Here is a 21949-nt window from a genome sequence, read left to right as displayed (position 1 = left end):
AGCCCCACTGTGCTCCAGCACACAGTAGGTGCTTAGAAAATACCTATTGTATTGGATTGGCGGCCAGTGGGCTCAAATCTGATTTTAAAAATAAGCCCCATCCCTTTGCCCCTACTGATTTAACATTAGTGGCAGAAAGAATCCTCGTCTTTGTATCTGGTTGAACCCATCTTATCTTCACATTTCTCTGGTCCATTTCCCTTTCTGGTATCCCCTAACTCGTATCCTTCATGCCCACTTCCTCAGCTGTACAGGAAATCCTGCAAAAATACATGTCACTACGTTCCAGGAACCTGTCTTCCGTGGCCGTTCTGGATTTCCAAGCCTCTCCCGTACACATACGTTGCAATGAGAAAGTGACATTGTCAGTGTACAGGTGTAGGTCCCCTATTGATAAGTGCTATTAATACACAACATGGGCATAACTGATGTTCTGTTCTGATGCAGGCTTCTCCTATATAGCAGTCATCTCCAAAAAAGCAAGGCTTAACGACCAACTGGAATCTTGTTGTGGAACATAGAATTCTTTTCCTAAACCAATAATCTTCCAGCACTGTCTTCCAGTGTGTTTGGTAAGATGCACTTGGAATTTTTTGGAACGAAAAGTCACCCACAGGTCATTTATGGTGGTATGCAGGCTGCCAGGTAACACAGACACACAGACACACACACACACACACAGACACACACAGACACACACACACACACACACAGGGCTGGTAAGACAGGCGGCTGCTCTGCAGGGCAGTGTGGAAGGCTCTGGACACACACACACACACACACACACACACACAGGGCTGGTAAGACAGGCGGCTGCTCTGCAGGGCAGTGTGGAAGGCTCTGGACACACACACACACACACACACACACACACAGACACACACACACACACACACACACACAGACACACACAGGGCTGGTAAGACAGGCGGCGGCTCTGCAGGGCAGTGTGGAAGGCTCGGGCACCTACCCTCCGGGTACTTGTAGGTGTGGGTGATGTCCTCCCGCTCGTCACGGCCCACACTCTTAGTGCTGATGTTGAGCCCCACGATCAGGGAGTGGTTGATGGACTTGTGCATAGAACCATCCTCCTGCCGGATCCAGTCCACCACGTCGGCGTTGACCTCAGCAAAGACAAAAGGTGCGTCGTACTTGGTGTTCAGGTCGCCCTCCTTGATGGCACGGACGGGAACCGGGCCACAGCAGTATGTCCCTGGTTGGGGGGAGGGAGGAGGAAGGACAGATGCGTCCGGGATGAGAATAAATGGTACCTTCCAAAACCTTCCACAGTTCAGCCTCACATGGTAAAAAGCTTTGAGACCATAAAGCCCTTTGAGGAATCCGCTGCTAGAAAAGCAGCGTAGGGTAGGAATTAAGCCTGGATGGAGACTCTGGAGCCGGGCTTTACGGGTCACATCCCAGCTCTCATTAGCTGTGTGATGTTGTGGTAGTTACTTAACTTCTCTGAGCCTTGGTTTCACGTGGGGAAGATATTTATACCTACTTGATGAGCATTTGCATACACTAGATACTAAGTAAGTGCTAAACAAAATAGAAGGCTATCGCAAAGCTCCCTAAGGAACTGAGGGAGCCAAGCAGCTGGCCTGTATTGGAGAAGGCAGGGCTTCTGTCTGGTGTTAACAACGTGTTTATCTCAGTGTGGTTCACAACTGCCTCCAACCGGCCACGTATTTGCAAGTTGAGGACTAGAGACTGGGTAACTCTATTACAGTGTCTCCATTTGCTGGAACTATGGTAACATGAAATTAAAATTCAATCACAGAACACTACCTGATGGAGAAATGCCATTGATGTACAGAGACGTGACCAAGCCAGCATAAAAGGCTACATACAGCCAGAGTTCTCAACCCCGGGGTCCACGGACCCCCTCAAGGCACAACAAATAGAATTCAGGGCTCTGTGAACTTGGATGGGAAAAAAATGACAACTTTATTTCGCATTGTACTTTGATAGCCCTTCCTTCCATTGTGAAAGTGGACACACCATAGTCTTCAGTGCCCTATGACTCACCGCCCATAAAAACCACAGATATTTTCATATCGTTCTGGCATTGTCACCAATCCCAGGAGTTAATTGTTTAGGCTCACCTCTGCCACGAAGTTATCAAGTTCATTAATTCTATCGTGAAATCTTGTTATGTGAAGTCTGTACTATTATTATATTACAAATTTATTTTTCAATTTTTTTTTGATAACTGTATTTGAATGTCATTGCTTAACTTTGTAAATGCTGGGTATTCTATGAGTTTAAAAATATTATGTTGAGAAAGGATTTATTCCCCAACTTTGCTTTGGTGCGCGCGCTCTCTCTCTCTCTCTGTCTCTCTCTCTCTCACCGACGCACACATATACAAACAAGTGTATAGTTGGAAACTACTGGAAGCTGCACAGGAATGTTAGTGATGCTTCTTTGAAGGGAGAAGACAGCGCTGCTATTTGATATTTTCTTTATGTTTGTCCTTATTTTCTGCTTTTCACAATGGACGAAAGTGACTTTTCAAATGGTAAAGGAGCGTATTGTAAAATATCAGTGAATTCCCCCCCCCCTCGGGTGGACCAGTCTGTGATTTTTGGAGTCAGCCAGACCGGGCTAGAAAGCCAGCCCCGTGCTTTCCAGCTGAGGGACGCACAGTGAGTGCTTTCTGAGCCTCAGTTTCTTCATCTGGGAAATGGGGACACACCGACCCACCTTCGCTCTTCTCCTGGGGCGTGGGGTCGAGGGCCTGCCACCCGTCATACCCCTGCTTCAGGTCCGGCCTGGTCATCCACGACTCCACCCAGCAGTGGAAGTTCCTGTTGGGAAACAAAGCCAGACGTTGGCCGGGACTCACACTCAGACTGTCAGTCTCTTCCCAGCCCCATAGTCCACACTCGCCGTGTCCTCCGTGGAGCCCAGCACGGCCCCTGACACTCTTCTGCGCTCTTCCCTCCTGGGCCTTCGCCAGGTGCTCACTCCTGCACTGAGAGTCATTCTAATGCCTCTCCCACTCCCTCCCCTCGCAGTGGCTCCTCAAGTTCAGCTGAGGGGACCTCCTAATCTCTTGACTTCACCCCTTCTTTTCCAGCCTCTGGAAACAGGTTCCACCTTGGTTCTGGACTCATCACTGGCCGCCTGGACCCCACCCCAGCTCCCACCTCCCATCTCTCCCTCCAGACCTTCTGCTCCCAGGTCATCATCATGTCCCTCTCCCAGTCTGAAGCCTTCGGTGTGGTGACAGCCACTGTCCTTGAAAGCCCAGCGCCCCACCCTGGTGTGCCACACTCCCTCTGACATTCTCCCCAACGCCCTTCACACATCAGTGTACGTCACCTTCCCTCCTCCTGGCCCTTGCTCATGCTGTCCCCTCAGCCTGCAGAGCCCTCCCCACCTGTTTCCCCCTGTCCAAATCCTGTTCAACCTTTACACCCAGCTCAAATGTGACCTCCTCTGAGAAGTCTTCCCAGGTTTCCTCTCCAGAAGACCTCTAAGCCCTACCTCCAACCCTGGGCCCCACCTCACCAGATGTCCTCATTCTCGTCACACTGGATCTCCCCAAACTCATTGTGGAAGCACTCAATGAGCAGGTTGCTGTTCTGGTCGTGGGCTGAGTTAAAGTTGGTCACGACTCGGGAGGGGATGCCCAGGCAGCGCAGCACTGAGGGGGAGGGAGGGGGACACAATGCAGAGAGGGATTAGGGACTGGGCTGAGGATCTGGAGACATCTTCCCTGCTTTGGGACTCCACATGCCTGTCTGTACCCCAGTGTACAACGTACCCACTGTCTAGGTGGTGAGGGTATGTGCCATCACCTTACCTGGACAATGGTACCCACCCTGCTAGTCGCCCCCTGTCCGCTCTGTCCCCTTCATATCACAGCTAACAGAAGACTAAAATGCAAATCTGACATCAACACTCCTCTGCTAAACCTTCAGTGGCTGCCCATGGACCTCAAGGTCAAAGGCAGACCTCAAGCTGGGTCCCTTGGCCTTGCAGGGTCTGGCCCCTGATTGTGCTCCAGCACATTTGCTCTAGCTACACCAGCCTCCTCACTGCTCCCCCAGCACGCCACGCTCCCACCAGCCACAGGGCATTGGCATATGCTGTTTCCTCCTCCAGAAACACTACCTTGCCAGATTTAAATTGCCCCATCATTTGCATTCATGCTAAGACTGGGGATTCATCATCATTCCCAGTGTATGAACCTGTGAGGGGTTCTTTAATTAGTCCTCCGAGGGTAGTGAGGGGTCTGTCCTATTTTGTATCCCTAGAGCCCAGCATGGGCCCGGCACAGACTATTTTGTCAAACAGGATGAAGGTGTGGATGAAGTGGAGAGAGGAGGAGGAAGGGGGAAGGGAAGGAATGACAGAGATTCAGAGCAGGCAGCAGTGAAACAGGCAGAAGAGCGAACAGCAGCCAGGAGACCTTCCATTTAAGCCCCAGCTGTTTCCAGTTGTGTGGCCTAGGGACAGTCCCTTCACCTCTCTGGGCCTTGTTTCCTCTTCTATAAAATGGGGCCAGCGTATAGGTGCTGTGTGGGAGGGTGTTGGGACACCACCGCGGTTGAGGAGGCCGTGCATTTATGCCAAAGCACAGAGAGAGGCCGTAGCAATGCATCCACAGGCCGAGGAGGAAACCCTGGGCATGAGTCTTGCCCCCCGGCGGTGCTGGGTGCTCCTGACAGATGGCATTATGGGAACTTCTACTCCGTCATTTTATATGGGCTTTTTAATGTATATTGTAAAAGTAACATATTCTCAGGGTAGGATAAACAAAGCAAATATCTAAAAAAAGAAACAAAACTGCTCTACTAAATGAAACCTATAGGATTTTTGTTTCACTTTTAGTTTTTATTTTTTCCCCCGAAAGAGACAGAGACAGAGAGAGAGAGAAGAGAGAGACAGGAAGGGAGAGAGATGAGAAGCATCAACTCATAGTTCTGGCACCTTCGTTGTTCACTGACTACTTTCTCAAATGTGCCTTGATTTGGGGCTCCAGCCGAGCCAGTGACCCCTTGCTCAAACCAGTGACCATGGGGTCACGTCTGTAATCCCATGCTCAAGCCGGTGACCGTGACCTCAGGGTTTTGAACCTGGGTCCTCAGGATCCCAGGCCGATGCTCTATTCTCTGCGCCACCGCCTGGTCAGGATCACTTTTAGTTTTGGTTGTGGTTGAGTCGCTGAGTCAGGGGGAACGGGCAGGGGTGTGACCTCTGCCCGCCATGAACCAGGGCAGCAGCCTCCCAGATGGCCCAGATTCTGGCCCGGAGTGTGGGAGCTGGGAGGAGGGCAAGGAGCAGTTTCGAATCTCCACCTCTTGCTTGGTTCCTGTGCCCTGAGGCTTGGGCAGAGGCCAGACTCACTGCTGCCCTTAGCGAAGGCTGGTAACCAACCCCAGGCCTAGCTCAGCCATGCCAGCAGACTCCTGTCCCCACTGCTCAAGGAGCAGGACATCACTCCTATCCCCAGGGACGGTGTCCCGGGAAGCCTCATCAGCACGGTCTAAGGCCAGGAGGCTGCCCCAGAGTCAAGCACACCTGCTTCCAAGCCTAGCTGTGTGACCTTGGGCAAGCCACTTCCCCTCTCTGAGCCTCCACTTCCTCCTCTTAAGAGGAGCTAATAATAGCAACTTGTCAGGATGTTGTGGTGATTCAGACAGGCGCTGGGTGTGGGCGGTCTCGTCTGCCCAGTGTCCAGGGTGGACAAGCAAAATGTGTCACAGCACCCATTACTGCCATCGTCTGTCGAGTCAGTGTTGGCCAACTCGCAGACATTGAGAAAATGCCCCAGAATTCGGCTGAAGGATCACAGCTTCCCCTGAAAACCTCTAACCCAAACCTGACCTGAGCCAGATGCTCAGGGACATCTTCAGGTCCCACAAGCTTCCCGTGAATTAGTCAGTCACCATTGTCTCCATTCTACAGGTGAGGAAACTGAGGCCTGAAGACAACAATTCTCTTCTCCAAGGCCACCCAGGGATTGGAGATAGAGCTGGGATCAAAGCAGGCAGTCAGACTCAGTGCCCATGGAATTAGGGTTCCCAAAGAAACCCTGGGATGATGGGAATAAGACAGCCCCCATCTGCCCAGCTTCTGGCTTTATCACATACCTCTCCTGGGAGGAGGCTGCAAGGACCCTGACTCAGCCTTGGCCATGGGGAGAGGATAGCCAAGGGCAAGGTCAGCAGCTAACCCTGCAGGCAAGGCTCCATTGGAGCAAAGATGGCCCAGACGCTGGGGATGGCTCCTTGGCCTCTGCCCCAGGCGCTAGAGTGGCTCTGGTCGCGGCAGAGCGAAGCCCTGGAGTGGCAGAGCATCGCCCCCTGGTGGGCAGAGCGTCGCCCCTGGTGGGTGTGCCGGATGGATCCCGGTCGGGCACATGCAGGAGTCTGTCTGACTGTCTCTCCCCATTTCCAGCTTCAGAAAAATACAAAAGAAAGAAAGAAAGAAAGGAGGGAGGGAGGGAGGGAGAGAGAGAGAGAGAGAGAGAGAGAGAGAGAGAGAAAGAAAGAAAGAAAAAAGAAAGAAAGAAAGGAAGAAGGGAAGGAAGGAGGGAAGGAAGGAAGGAAGGAAGGAAGGAAGGAAGGAGGGAAGGAAGGAGGGAGGGAGGGAGGGAAGGAAGGAGGGAGGGAGGGAGGGAAGGAAGGAAGGAAGGAAGGAAGGAAGGAAGGAAGGAAGAAAGAAAGAAAGAAAGAAAGAAAGAGAAAGAAAGAAAGAAAGAAAGAAAGAAAGAAAGAAAGAAGAAAGGAAAGAAAGAAAGAAAGAAAGAAAGAAAGAAAGAAAGAAAGAAAGAAAGAAAGAAAGAAAGAGAAAGAAAGAAAGAAAGAAAGAAAGAAAGAAAGGAAAGAAAAGAAAGAAAGAAAGAAAGAAAGAAAGAAAGAAAGAAAGAAAGAAAGGAAAGAAAGAAAGAAAGAAAGAAAGAAAGAAGAAAGAAAGAAAGAAAGAAAGAAAGAAAGAAAGAAAGAAAGAAAGAGAGAGAGAGAGAAAGAAAGAAAGAAAGAAAGAAAGAAGAAAGAAAAGAAAGAGTCCTTTCCTCAAGGTCTTGGAGCAGGGGAATGGAAAAGTAGGGATTTTCAACTCAGGCGTATCTGGCTCTAAAGTCAGTATTCTCAACCTGAGCCTGGGCTGCCTCCCAGATGATATTCCTTATTGTTGGAAAAAGGAACAGAGAGACACAGCCACTCGCTCCGGGCCACACAGTACATTGATAGCTTTGGTGGAAGAGGTAGGACAAGACCAGGGTCTCTTGATTCCCATTCCAGGGCTCTCTGTGCTCCCTTGTAAGGTTCACGGAGCCGAGGGAAGGTTCCAGGCCCTCCCCAGACCCCGGTGTGCAGCTCACCCGTGCAGGCCACAGCAGCGAAGACCCAGCACTGGCCGTACTTGACCTTCTGGCAGCCACTTCTCTTCCAGCGCCGCAGGATGTCCACACTGCCGGTCCAGGACTTGGGGCTGATGCCATCCACGTAGCTGCCTTTCCAGCGTCCCTGCAGCACACCCTGGTCGTCGTTGCAGTTGACCTGCAACAAGCAGGGAATCAGAGGGACCACGTCTGCGGAGAGGGCAGTGGCTGCGACAGGTTGTGCACAAGTTCAGCATTTAGTAAAAGGCAGGGAAGGGAGTGTCAGGCTGAGGGAACAGCAGGTACAGAGGGACCAAGGTGTGACAGACTGTGGTACATCGGGATAGTTGGGGCTGGAGCCTGGGATACAGGAAAAAGAAGGGGGAGGGAGGAGGTAGAGAGAGGTCAAGGTCATGAAGGCGATGCTGGAGATGTGAATTTGTCTACGGGCGGGCGACAGGAATGACACAGCGTGATCTGAGTTGTACAAAGACCAGTTCTGGCCCCTGCCCTGACTGTGTCATTCCCCCAACTCCCATTCCTTCAAGAACAAATCCAGGCTTCTGACCACCCCACAAAGCCTGTGTGGCCTGGCCCCCGCCCAGCTCTGAGGTCCTGCTTGCACCCCGCCCCTCCTACCCCACCCCTGCTCACTCTGTTCTGCCACACTGGCCTCCTTTCTGCTCCTCAAACCTGCCAAAGCTGGACCCTCCTCAGGGCCTTTGCACAGGCATACCCACTGTCTGAATACTCTCCCCCTAGTCATTATATCAACTCAGGGATCGTCACTTAGGGAGGTTCCCCTGACCCCTCACTGAGGTTAGGCCCTGCGGTCAGACACTCTCACATCTGGGTCCCTTCAGCGTCTACATCATTATTTATGACTACGCACTAATTCACATGACACGCTGTTTAATGTCCTTCTCCGCCCATCCTCCCACTAGAATATAAACTCTATAAAGTTACAGACCACACATGTCTTATACCCGGCTGTTTCCCCAGTGCTTAGGACATAGTGGCACTTGATAAATATTTATTGAATGAATTGCTTTGAGGAATCACATGGCATTACCGTCATGTGAGTAAATTTTGTCTTTTAAATATAAGGTCTCTTAGCTGAGACTCACCCATCTCCTGGGTACCCCCACAGCACCCTGTCATGGCCCGGGGTGGGCCATGCTGCTGACTCACCATGGCGCTCACCACCCGGCCCACATAGATGGGCCTGCTGCGGCGGGAGCAGTCACGCCCGCTGTTCTTCTGGAACTTGGGGTTGACATCCAGGAGCAATAGGCATATGTCTAGAATCTCATCTTCAAACTGTGTGAAAGGAAACAAAAGAGGGATGGGGGAAAAGGTGAGAAGTCACCTCCTCCAGGAAGTCTGCCTTGAAGCCTAGCAGCTGTAGGAGCTCTGTCTCACAGAGACTGGGAAGCTTGGGTGTGATCTGCCCCATCTCTGTGATGCCCTCTTCTGCTGGACCAGGAGGGAGGTGGCAGGTAGAACAAACATCGAGTTGTGAGAATGGGAAAGGGGGTGCCTGCATTTATGGCTTGATTGGAAGGTCCTGGGAATTTGGAGTAAGGACGACAGAGTGGGGAGCTTAGCATCCGCGGACTTCCGTACCCTCAAGGTCACCTCAGGCCCTAGTTCCCACTTTCACTAAAGCCTGACTCACCCTGCAGAGCAGATGAGTGTCCCCTCCTCCCCCACCATATCCCCTCATAGTGCTCTGATTGGAACTGATGTAGATTATACAGATATACATCTAATCTCATCACCCCTCTGTTTCTGCGACACTCAGAGTAAAATCTAGACTTTTCCTGTGGCCTGCAAGTCCTTTTGTGATCTCTGTCTGGGGAATCCCCCCACTTTGATCTCATCTCTCCCCACTCTCACCCTGACCTCAGGGCCTTTGCACTTGCTATTTCCTTTGCTTACAATGCTTGTCCATCCACTCTGTATGGCTCACACCTATACATCCTTACAAACACAAATGTTATCTTTATTAAGAGTAGGACGCCCTCCTTGTCACCTCCATTGGACCACCCATCTGTCATGTTCAAAGGATCTTTTGTCTGTTTCCTGTTCCCCATCTTTGTTGTCTTGTCCAGAACCAGGCCTCACCACAGGTTTCCCTCCATGGCTTCAGTCCTTCTGTGGCTCCCTATTGCCATCAGCCTGACAGGACAGCCAGTTTGTAGCCTGAACACGGCTGACTTCTCCCACTTCGCCTCCTGTGGCCCCTTCATAAATATGGTGCTGCCGTAGCTACAGCATCTCCAAGCTTTTGCTCGTGCGCTTCCCTTTGCCTAGTGGACTATGCGCCCAGGTCCGCCCAAGCCCCGCCCAAGTGGAGCCTATTTCAGGAACTGCTGCCCTGAGCCCCGTGGACAGTTATTCCCTCCCTTCACACCAGGACGTTGAGGGGACAGGGGTGAGGTGATTCCTGCTCATGACTCTTCTCAGCAGTATTTCAAGAATTTTTGTGGGAGGCTGGATGGTCGAGGCACAAAGCACTGGTTCGGAGAACCAGCCCAGGCTGGCCTGCTGGGGGGATGGGCAACCACATGGAACAGGAAGGAGCCGTCCAGCTGAGGTCAGACAAGACCAGCCTAGACAGCCATGCCCGGGCTGACCCAGAGGTTTATGAGAAAGAGTGAATGAGACCTTGAATCCTGACAGCATGGGGGCGGACGACTCTGAGACCCAGCCAATCACACCTTTGCAGTTTGACGGCCTCAGACCCACAGCCCAGCACCAGTGGGTCTGAGATGATTCGTGGGGACAGGGTATGGCCCTACCTGCCCAAAGTTCCAAGGTATACCATTGATGAACTTGGCAGAACCCTGGTAGATGAAGCCCTGTTGGGTGAGGACGTATTCCTGCCGCTTCTCCTCTGAGTCCAGGTACACAGCGTCCGCTGTGGGAGCGAAAGAAGGGGCCTCAGATTTGGTTTGGTGACCCCAGGGTCCCCACAGACATGGCAGCCGTGGCGCCAACTCTCCAGGGCCAGGTTGGCGTCTCAGAGACCTCTCTATCTTTTAATCTGAAAAACTAGTCATTAACGGATAATCCCACGTCAATAATATAAGGTGTTATCAATTAGTAACAACAGTAGCTGGCTGTCTTTTATCCAACATTTGTCAAGTGCCAGGAGTTGTGATAAGCATGTAGCATATATTAACTTGCTTATTCTCCACAAGAGCCCTCTGCAGAAGGGATCCATGAAAACCCCACTTTACAGATGGAAAAACTGAGGCTCACGACTATTTTACCAATGAGAGAACTGAGGCCAAAATAAGAGGACCAGGGACAGCAAAGTAGCGGCTCCTGGAAAAGGCGGAGCACTGAGCTCCCTGTGACGGGTGAGGACAGAAGAGGGGGCCGAGGGGGCCAGGGCTGATGGCAGGAGGTCTAATGTCAGGCTGGCCTTTGCCATCTTTAATTCACAGATGAGGAAACTGAGGCTGGCAAGAGCCACATTATGCCTTTAGTGGGTCAAAAGATATTTTATGACTGCCTTGGATTAATGATAAACATATTCATATTCTATATTAAGGCATATTCTCTGGCCTAAACATTGACTATTTTTTCTAATTGCAATGTTTAGAAAAGCAATGGACATATTTTTACAGGTCCCTGAAAGTATGGTGGCCCCAGGCCCTGTGCGTACCAAAGTCTGAAAAATCACATTCACACTCCGGCCAAGGCTGGGCCTCCAGTGCTGCTGCCCGGATCCCTCGAACCCCCAACCCCTCGGACCCCTGGGCTCCATTGACCACGTGCAGTGACCAGCACCCCACTCCTACTGCATGGAGGACGGCCAATGTAGAAATGGCTGAGTCTTATGTATCCTGCTCTTTGATTCCAGAAATGGGGCAATAAAAATTAGCCTTATGATAAGCCAACTATGTGGTTATAATCAGTTGGCAGTCTGAGAAAAGGAAAGAAAGAACTACCCACAGTGTGTTCCCATCCGAGTCAGGTTTCCATCTCATAAGGGAGGGGGCACTGGGGACAGAAGCCTCACATAGAATTGGCATGTGATCCTCTCCATGATGGAACGCGGGGACAGGAGGGTCCTATTTCATAGGCAGACCCTGCCCTTTGCCCCCAGAGGGAGCGCAGTGTCCTTGCCTATGGCCCCTCCCCCACAGAGCCCAACTTCCTGCCTCCCAATCACCAGCTCCACCACTTCCTTGAGGATCCCGCCCTGGGATGTGGGTCAGTATAGTCACTGTTCTGCTTGGCTGACCGCCATGCCAACCCGTTGGGCAGGGAGGGGACAGTTCAAGGGGAAGGAGGACATCCCTGGACTCTGAAATCCCACAGTATTGGGAAGGGGGGAGGGGGGGGAGACACCGCCTGTTCCTGCTCTGCGGGCTGGGCTGCCCACCAGCTGTAAGCGCTGTAGATGGTCCAAACTCAAAACCAGCATCCGGGGGCGTCCAGCAAGGTCGAGTCTGTCCTGAGAAGCCATTTCACGTGGTCATGGGAGCAAGGGTGCTCTTTGCAACACCCTCCCTGTAATGAGCCACTGGGAAGGGGAACCAACTGCATGGGCAAGATCCAAGCACTGCGGTCGCTTAAAAAGAATGAGCCGCTCCTGGCCGGTTGGCTCAGCGGTAGAGCGCCGGCCTGGCGTGCGGGGAACTCAGGTTTGATTCCCGGCCAGGGCACATAGGAGAAGCGCCCATTTGCTTCTCCACCCCCCCCCCCTCCTTCCTCTCTGTCTCTCTCTTCCCCTCCCGCAGCTAAGGCTCCACTGGAGCAAAGATGGCCCGGGCGCTGGGGATGGCTCCTTGGCCTCTGCTCCAGGCGCTAGAGTGGCTCTGGTCGCGGCAGAGCGATGCCCCGGAGGGGCAGAGCATCGCCCCCTGGAGGGGCAGAGCATCGCCCCATGGTGGGCGTGCCGGGTGGATCCTAGTCGGGCGCATGCGGTAGTCTGTCTGACTGTCTCTCCCTGTTTCCAGCTTCAGAAAAATACAAAAAAAAAAAAAAAAAAAAAAAAAAAAAAGAATGAGCCGCTGACTACGCAGATGAGTGTAGAAAGGTCCTTAAGACGGGTTGTAGAGCAAACACAGCCCAGCAGGCTGTTGTATACATGGGGTCCTTCTATGTGTAAGAGAGGCAGAGCCCCTCAGGAAGGCGGTGACGTGTCCAGGCACGTGCACCCTAATCTGAGGGGATGAGCCCTCCACCATGGCTAATAATGGGGCTCCCCGGGGAGGGCAGTCCAGGGCTTGCTGTTTCTCTGTAGTGCTTGAGGCTTTTATAGTGGGGACGTTCTCCTGTCTCACGGTTATAATAAGAAATAAAAGCCCAAGTATGTAAAGGAGAAAATTAAAAAAAAATCTTTCTGCTCAAATAGGTGACAAAAATGCCCCAAAATGGAGAAGAAAATAAAATGAAGCAGTGTCCCTGTGAGAAGCTGGCTCTCTGGTGCTGCAGAGGCCAGACTGTCTGCCCTGGGCCCTGGCTTTGAGGGGGACACCCAATGCCTAGGCGGAGGCCCGCCCGCAGGCATCTCCCTCTGCCTTGCTGTGTAGGAGCAGGAAGGAGACAGCTCTGGCTGCCTCGTTAGTCAGATGGGGAAACTGAGGCCCAGGAAGTGCCGTGGCGGCCCCGTGCCTTCTCCCATCTGCTCGAGTCGGCCCCAGTCCTTCCCCTCTCTTCCCTCTGACTCTAGTTCTGTCCAGTGTGGTCCTCGTGCTTACTCAAGGAGCTGCCAAAAAAGCCACTCAACTTCCCTGAGCTTCGTGTCCTGTCCGTGACACGAGGACGCCGACCTGTCCCCTCGGGATGGAGGGGGGAATGATGGCGAGCGTGGGATGAGGAGACACTCAGATAACACAACTGCTCCCACCCACCTCTCCTGGCTACCCCACCCCTCCACCTGCCTCAGTTTCCCCCTCCCCAAGCCAGCCTGGTGAGATGTAAAACAGAGCCCCGTGGCGGGGAGCCGTGGCCCTGGGCACCCCATTCCTGAACCGGGATTCTGAGCCCAGGCCTCCTCCATGCTCAGCTCAGAGTGCCATGGGAACATATGGGCCTAGACGTGGGGTGAGGTCACATGGTAGCCCTGAGGCTGTGGGCAAGTCATTTTGCTTCTGCAAGTCCGTCTCCTTTGTAAATGGTAAAAAGTGTCGTAATCTAGGGTTTGGGAGGCTGTGCATGGTGCTGCACAGAGTGGGCCTCACTCATCCACACTCATGTCTCTTCTGCTCCGTTCCCCCACCCGTGGCCCCCATGGGTGGGTCTAGCCCTGCCCATCCCCACCCTCCCATGGGCACAGTGCGACTCACCTGGGCACCAGGTGTTGAAGAGCAGGGTGAAGTGGCCCAGCATGTAGCTAGAGCCCTGGTAGCCGGTGGAGGCCTCCAGGCTGAGGCGGTAGAGGCCGATGGGGGCGTGGGCCGGGGCCCTGAGCAGCAGCGACAGGACACAGTCCTGCTGGTCCACCACAGAGGCCGTCCAGGTGCCCTCGTCCACAGCGTCGGAGAGCGGGAAGCGGGCCTTGGTCCCAGCCTCCTCGCTGGGGGCTGGGCCTGCAGAAGGAGAAAGCAGGGACCATGAGCCAGGGGTGGGCAGGCAGGGAGGGAGGGAGCCGCGGGTCCTTGGGCCTGGATTCAAGGCCTAGTTCTGCCACTAACCATTGAGAGAACTGCGGCGAGAGATTTCATCTCCCTGAGCCTCCGTGTGCCCATCTGTAAAGTGGGGATCGAACCCCAACCTTGCAGGGTGGTTTTGTGGCAATGCATGGAAACCTGCAGGTCCTCAAGCAGGGCCATCCCTCCCGGGAGGGGCTCAGAGCTGCCGGGGGCAGGGTCTCCGTCACACTGCTCTGGGCTGGCATGACACTGGACACGCCCACTGTTGGGCAGATAAAATGTATTATGCTCACTTTGTTAAAGAGGCCGTTGCCCAGGTGATATTAATGTGTGTTGGGGTGGGCTAAAGGCAGGCAGAATCCTTGTAGCCTGGGGCTTGGTTTTGGGATTAAGCCTTTCCTACCCTTTTTGGTGTAAGGTGGTACAATCCTATCATGCCTCAGAGAAGTGACTTTGTATTAAGAGACTTCCCTATTATGTATATTGGATTAAGGGTTTGGATTTCTACACTATAAAATGGGAACGGAGCGGGAGTTTGGCTCTTGGTTCCTGAGATTAGCATGAGAGAGCAGAGAAAGTAGAGCCAGCAGCGGAAGGCGGCCACGTGGAGGAGGCCAGGAAAAGCAGCCAAGATGGTGGAGTGCTGAGTGAGATGCCAGTTTGTACAGAGTTTGTATCTGGGATAAGGCAGGAGATGGGGAACTGAGGAGAAGAAGGCTGGTGAGCTAGAAACCTTTGATTCTAGGAAACCCGGATAAGTCAGTGGCTTTGTGAGCACTGAGTATGACTGGGTTTTGGAGCCCAGTGTATGTTTTTACTTGCCCGCCGGGTGCAAGGTAGGATTAAAGACTATGGCCCACCAGTTTTTGGCTCCATTGTTTCTTTACCGACTGTCCGAATCCAATGCGAACCTGCATGGGCCAGGCTGCTGTGATAGTAGTAGTGGCCGTGGCTTCTGGCTTTACATTTGGTGTAGTCTGTGGCAGGATTCGATACAGATCGGCAAGGAGCCTTTGAGTGGTGGAGTAGAGGACTGGCTAGTGTTAGGGTTCCCCATGGCTGTCCTTTTGGGGATCGTAGGCTGGCTGACTTTTACAGCCATGCGTGAGGAAACCGAGAGCTCTGTGGGAGAGGCTGCCTGGGACCTGCAAACCGAGCAGCGGAAGGAGATGGAGCAAACGCAGGAGAAACCAATGCTGACCCTGGAGCTGGAGGAAATGCTGGAGGAGGAGGCCGACCAGGTGTTCGAGATTCGCCTGGAAATGGAGCAAACACTGGAGGAGGATTCAGAGGTTCGTGAGTTGCAGCTTGCCCTGGATGTTGCGGAGAGCCAGCAGTGGCAGGAGGCCGGGGCTGAGGCTGAGGCTGAGGCTGAGGCTGAGGCTGAAGCTGAAGCTGAGGCCGGGTCCGGAGCTGCAAGGTCTGCGGAGCAGAAGGCGGCAGCAGACGGAGGCTCGAGCCCGGCAGCCGGAGCTGGTGTTTTCAGTCCCTCTTTGGAGGATGAGGAGAATCGGACTGGAGTTGCAATCCGCAGTCTCCAGAAGGTGAAAGCACAGCTGGAAGGAGCACCTACTTTGGCCCTGGTAGGTCTGCGATTTTGGGAAATAGGGCTGGACATGCTTTCCGGAGCAGAGATGGAAATGCTGACTGCCATTGCCACGTGCCCCTCTTTGGGACAGTGTAAGACCTGCCAGGACGGCAGGGATGAAGGGGGTGGCTGATGCCCCATGTGCGTGGACTGGTTTCCTGGACTACGACCGGAGTGGGCATTGGCTCCTTTGTTGGATGGATTTACGGATTACGGATTTTGGACAATGTGAAATACCCTGATGGGGGTGGGGGGTGGCTTTGCTGGAAGCACTCCCCTGCCCCGGGAAGCTTTTCCCATAGGCCGAGGACATTTTGCGCTTTGGGCAAAGTGCTCAGAGACTGGTGAAGTGTACCTTTGTAATTGTTGAAACTGTATGATTTTTGCTGTTGTAATTTGTGTAATGTTCTAATTTCCTTGCACAGGGATGCCGGTGGTATAAATTGTGGGTAGTAAAGTGAGCATAGGGGTGGATTGTTGGGCAGATAAAATGTATTATGCTCACTTTGTTAAAGAGGCCGTTGCCCAGGTGATATTAATGTGTGTTGGGGTGGGCTAAAGGCAGGCAGAATCCTTGTAGCCTGGGGCTTGGTTTTGGGATTAAGCCTTTCCTACCCTTTTTGGTGTAAGGTGGTACAATCCTATCATGCCTCAAAGAAGTGACTTTGTATTAAGAGACTTCCCTATTATGTATATTGGATTAAGGGTTTGGATTTCTACACTATAAAATGGGAACGGAGCGGGAGTTTGGCTCTTGGTTCCTGAGATTAGCATGAGAGAGCAGAGAAAGTAGAGCCAGCAGCGGAAGGCGGCCACGTGGAGGAGGCCAGGAAAAGCAGCCAAGATGGTGGAGTGCTGAGTGAGATGCCAGTTTGTACAGAGTTTGTATCTGGGATAAGGCAGGAGATGGGGAACTGAGGAGAAGAAGGCTGGTGAGCTAGAAACCTTTGATTCTAGGAAACCCGGATAAGTCAGTGGCTTTGTGAGCACTGAGTATGACTGGGTTTTGGAGCCCAGTGTATGTTTTTACTTGCCCGCCGGGTGCAAGGTAGGATTAAAGGCTATGGCCCACCAGTTTTTGGCTCCATGGTTTCTTTACCGACTGTCCGAATCCAATGCGAACCTGCATGGGCCGGGCTGCTGTGATGGTGGCCCTGGCCGTGGCTCCTGGCCTTACACCCACCCCTCGCAGTTTGCCCACTGGGAGCATGAACAGGAATCAGGTGGGTGCTCCCCATGGACCCTCCTTTCCTGCCTGGTTCCTCCACCTGCTAGCGTCCTTCTTCCCGTTCAGAAAAAGAAACCCAGGCTCTAAACAGGATGTGACCCTGGTCCTCTGCCATCCCCACGGAGCCCGTCTGAAGCCCCCTTGCTATTGGACCCACAGACCTCTAAGTGTCTGTCTCCCCAGCTCCCCTCCAGCCTCTGGCCGCTGGACCTCCATGGGCAGCTCTAGGAGTGGTCACAGCCGTCCCTCACTCCCCGCATCTCCTAGGCCCCCTTGGAATGGGGAAACTGAGGCTGAGAAAGAAGGGGCTCCCCAGGCTGCCCCAGGGGCCTGTGGCAGAGTTAGCACCCAAACTCAGGTTTCTAGTCTCCGGGTTGTCCCCAATGGCACCTCTCATTCCCAGAGGATGCTCCCCAGTGGGGGTCTCCAGGCTCAGGAGGCAGGGAAAAATGAAAGCAGGAAATCAGGGGCTGCCCAGGCTGGTAGCTCCTCCACCATCCCATTCACAGAAGAAGAAACTGAGGCCCCCTCCTGTGGGGTCACAGTCATGAAAAACTTCAACTCTAGGGTCGGCTTTGGATTCTATTTTGCCCCTACTCACTGGGTGACTTGAGCAAGTAACTTGACCTTTCTGAGCCCCAGTGTTCCCATCTGTAAAATGGGAACTCCTTAGGCTTCCAAGATGGGCACATTTAGAATGAGCACACAAAGAGTAGGTGCTCCATAGATGAGATTTTCATCATTTTACGCCTGACTCTTCACAAAGCACCACTGTCCTATACTCTGAACTGCCCCTTTACAGAAGGGGAACTGAGGCTGGGAAGATCAGATACTAGCTGGAGGCCCCTCCATTTAAAGGGGTCCACTGGGTGCTGGTGTGTGTGGGTGTGGGTTCCCTTAGGCGGTGGGTGTGTCCCTGCCCGGAGGGAAGGGGGAAGGAGGGAGGAAAGGGATGAAGGGACATCCCTGCCAGTCTGCGAGCACCAGATAAGCCTTATCAAACGGCTTCCCAGGTAAATGCAGACCCCAGCCAGGTGCTGCAGGTCCTGTTTGCTGCTCCAGCTGCCCTCAGGGACCTCAGATCAAGCTGGCCTTTTCACCCTTGGGCTGGAGTTCCAGCCAATTGGCCTTTCACTGAACTCAAGGGAGTGGTTCCCACCAGAAACCAAAGCAAGTGATTTGGCATTCAAGGCCACTTTCCCAGGATTGGGAACTGCGCATCTGGGGACAGGGTGGCTGGGGCTTCAATGTCCCTTTGCTCATTGCTGAAGCCCCTGGACCAAGATCAGCAACAGCTGCTAACGTCTATAGGGCACCCCCCTAAGTCAGGTCCTTCTTATTTCACCATGACTGCTTTTCACATGATAAAACTAAGGCTCAGAGAGGGTAAGTAACTTGCCTCAGGTCACACAGCAGGTAGGTAGCCCAGTCTATACCAGAACCCAGGGATGTTCATGCAGCCCCGGAGCCAGAGGCAGCCTCCCAAGGGCTGGAGTGAGCTGAGTTCTCTCCAACATCCAGACCTGATCTGGGCTTGATCCCAGAGGCCATGGATTTTGGGAAGCAGCTAGTGATAAAAGCTGGAAAGTTGTTTTGATGTGGGAAAGAAAACGTAAGATCTTGATCCCAACCCTGATGACAACAGGTTTTTAGGATTCCAGGTGTCCAAGAGCACAGACTTATCTAACAAAGCTGGGTGACATCTCGCAACTTTCCAGATATCAGTGCCCTCATCCCTGAAATGGTACTGGTGACCACTGGGAGGTTTTCAGGGGACAAAGAGGAATGGACCCCGCACTTCTGTCATCTCTCAGGGAATAATGAAAACAGAGAACAGGACAAGCTCAGGGTGGAGGGGTGTGTACTTACCAGTCACAACACTGAAGGTGAGGCTGTCCACGCCAGCCTCGTAGTTTCTGCCCTTAAGGTACAACTTGAGCCAAAAGTGCTGGCCCCGCCGCACCACCAGCCTCTCCCGGCACAGGTCAGCCGTGTGGTGGTCACGGCCGTTGGCTTCCAGCTCCAGGTCCCATCTCTCCACAAGCAGATCTACGGAGACAGGGAAGGGCATGAGCCTGGGTGGCCTCCTTCAGCCGCTGTGACTCCCAGCATGCACCTTGGCTTAGCGCAGTGCCAGGTGAATAATAAATGATTAGTACACGCGAGCTACACTGCTGTGACTAGTGGTGGTGGTGATGGAGGTGGTGGGGGGTTCTTTTGATTAAAGCAGGGGTGGTATTTGGTACAATCACCCAGGTATTGCCTTTCAGTTTCAATTTCCCATTGATGGGAAATACAGAGGACCCTAGCCAAGGACCATGGTAAACAACCAACACAATCAACACTTACACTCAGCAAACTAAACTGCAAGAAAAAAATGGGAAAGAAAGTTGAAGGGAGAACCTGTAGATTAAGAGGAACTTAAGGGACATTCTAACCCCTTGTGCTGCATGAGTCTTATTTAGATGAAAAAAAAAACAATCCTATTTAAAAATATTTATTACATACATGAGACCACTGGAAATTTAAATACCGAGGCAGTAATGGTAATACTGAGGAATTTTTGTTAATTTGTTTATGTCTAAAAAAGAGTCCTTATCCTTTAGAGACATATACTGAGATATGTACGATGAAGTAATAATGCTTCCCAAATACGTAATGGGGAGGGCGTCATAGGGGGGGTGCAGGAGGTCAGTGCTGGTGGAGACTGATGAGAATATACACATTTATTACACCATTCTCTCTACTTTATGTATGTTCAGTATTCTCCATTCAAAAAGTGTTGAAAATGGCAGGGATTCTGGAGTCTTCTGGACCTAGGTTTCAGTTCTGCTGTCCCGCTGTGTGACCCTAGACGGGTGTCTTTCCCTCTCTGTGCCTCCTTTGCTGAAGCCTCAAGGACTGCCGTGAGTTCGAGCTGAGGATGTGGGGTCACTCTTTCCCCAGGGTCTAACCCAGGGCAGGAGCTTGATATGTGAAAGTTCTACTTATATTTTCAGAGGGCGCTGAAGACAAGGGCAGGGGTCGGGGTGATCAGGTGGGTAGGGGTCTCAGGCAAGCACAAACCTCATAAACCTAGGCAAGCTCAAGGTCAAGATTGGGGACGTGGCCAAGGCAGACTCTCAGAGTTGTGGGGCCCTTGGGGAGTATGTGGGCCAACTGAGGCCCAAGAGTAGGGATCACCCAAAGTCACCCTGTAAGTCAATCCTGCCACTGGGCCATTGATTCAAGTCGCCTGCCTCCTGCCACAGAATGTCCCAATGGTGAGGGGCACAGTGCCCAGTGGCTACAGAGAGAGACACCACGGGGCCCAGGGTCCACGGCAAATGGCCGCTTTGGGAAGCAAAGCCAGGGTGGTAGATTCCGGAGCCTGCACTGGTAACCACGCCACTCAAAGCTCAGGGTTCCTTCCCATCCTCCCCGCTCCTCCCTTCCTCTCTCTCACAAAGTCTTGGGTTATTCTCCAGCTGGGGAAGGGCATCCAGAAGCTGACCACTAGCAATGACAGCAGGAGGGACGTCCACAAGGAAGAAAGAACTTTGGTGGCTGCTTAAGCAGGAAAGAGAACCCTGCTGTGTCCCTGGGAGACCTCAGATAGATGGGCAACCCCTGCTCTCAGGCTATTGTCTGAAGAAGGCTTTCTGAACATCCCGCCCAGCTACAAAGGTGCAGGAACACGAGGCTCTGTGATCATGGATTGTCTGCACTGAGGAAGGAGCTGAAGTCTTCCCACCGGGGGCACTCTTGTAGGAAGTAGCCCCCCTAGCAATGGGGCAGGAGGCTCATCACAACGGGCGTCTCCAAGCTCTAGGTCCCACGGAGCCCCACCACTGGGGACAGTGATAAGAAGCTGCACTAGGGAAAAGTGGCCACATCGGCAATATGTCCCAGCCAGCCTTGAGTTGGTTTTTGATCCCAAACATTGGGAATTGGGTCTCAGAGAGGGACAAAGGAAGCCTGAGATGACAGTGCAGGTCAGGCAGGTGCATAGTTCCTCCCACTCATCCCTGCTCCGGATGCCCCATGTCCCTCTCCACCTTCCTTCTCCCCGAAGCTCCTTCCTGGGGACTGCAGTGGCACAGAGGTCATTTGCAAATGGCCTTGACCCAAGAGCCAGCCGGGATGCTGGGTCCAGGAGCATCACTGCAGGGACATCCTTCATTGTAGAAATTCACTCTCCTAGGATGGTGGTGCTGCCTGTGTGTGTCGGGGGTGGGTGGGGATGGCAGGTAGAGAAATAATCGAGCCCCTTCTCCACTCCTCCTCATCCTCACAGATGTGCCAAGGGCTGGCACCAGCACCCATGTTTTACAGAAGGGGAAGCTGAAACTCAACAAGTGCCCAAGGACTAGGGTTGCAGAGCTTGGGAGCCGGAAGGGACCTGACAGAACATGCCTGCTCTCAGCCACAACCCCACTGGATGCTGGAAGCTTCTCTCTGGCCCCTGGGTCCAAGTAGTGAGCCCGGTTTGGCATGGCACTACCAGGGGCAGAGTGCACACCTCACAGCCGGCGGGGACACACAATGCTAAGTGTTCTGAGGCCAGGCCAGCCACCCCTGCACAGCTTATGGCACGTGACACACAGCAGGGACCCAGCCGATTAACTAAGGACACCAGCAATGGACCCGCTGGCACAGTACTTTACAGTTTACAACACACCTTTATGTTCCATTGCCTCATCTGACCCAGGGAGGCAGGGGTTAATGATTCTGTCCTGGGGATGGGGAAACCGGGGCCCCAAGCCCAGCCAGGACTCACATTGCTCTCCAAGATGGAGCCCCAGCCTGTCCTGACCCCCACTGCACTGGCATACCACGGCAACCAGGGAGGGACAGCCAGGCACAGGGGCCCCTGAGTGGCAGCATCTCTGACCCTAATACTCACCCACAGCCATGATCGGATGGTGGCGCTGTCTCCTCAGACTGGTGACCGGACTGGTGGTGGGACCTTCAAATGCAGACCACAGGCAGCAGGCTATGTTGAGGAGGCTGAGAGCAAAGAACTTATAGCCCGCTTTGGGGCGGGCCCGGGGTGGGGAGGGCGGGGCGGGGAGGGGCGGAGCGAAGGCGGGGACCAGGTGAGGCCGCTATGGCCGGGTCTGAGCCCACTCTCTGGGCGGGCTGGCCTGCTGGTGCAGGAACCCTAAGGAGGGAGGGAAGAAGCGGTGTCCAGGCAGAGC

General features: G+C 53.2%; 1 protein-coding gene across 1 annotated transcript in view; it reads right to left on the bottom strand.

Moving 5' to 3' along the window:
* LOC136407159 (protein-glutamine gamma-glutamyltransferase 2-like) overlaps positions 1-21741 on the bottom strand; it is a 30725-nt gene extending 8984 nt beyond the window's left edge. Inside the window, exons 1-9 of the mRNA XM_066387837.1 lie at positions 21655-21741; positions 18639-18818; positions 13648-13890; positions 10144-10262; positions 8531-8659; positions 7340-7517; positions 3520-3655; positions 2710-2813; positions 971-1213 (exon numbers count right to left, since the gene is read on the bottom strand). Coding sequence (XP_066243934.1) covers positions 971-1213; positions 2710-2813; positions 3520-3655; positions 7340-7517; positions 8531-8659; positions 10144-10262; positions 13648-13890; positions 18639-18818; positions 21655-21664 — 1342 coding nt within the window. The 5' untranslated portion in view covers positions 21665-21741. The remainder of the gene's footprint in view (positions 1-970; positions 1214-2709; positions 2814-3519; positions 3656-7339; positions 7518-8530; positions 8660-10143; positions 10263-13647; positions 13891-18638; positions 18819-21654) is intronic.
* Between the last annotated feature and the right edge of the window lie 208 nt (positions 21742-21949).

This window comes from Saccopteryx leptura, chromosome 5 (assembly GCF_036850995.1).
Source record: "Saccopteryx leptura isolate mSacLep1 chromosome 5, mSacLep1_pri_phased_curated, whole genome shotgun sequence".
Classification (NCBI taxonomy): domain Eukaryota; kingdom Metazoa; phylum Chordata; class Mammalia; order Chiroptera; family Emballonuridae; genus Saccopteryx; species Saccopteryx leptura.
Note: the sequence above shows the minus strand (reverse complement) of the source record. Positions and strands in the feature narration are given on the sequence as shown.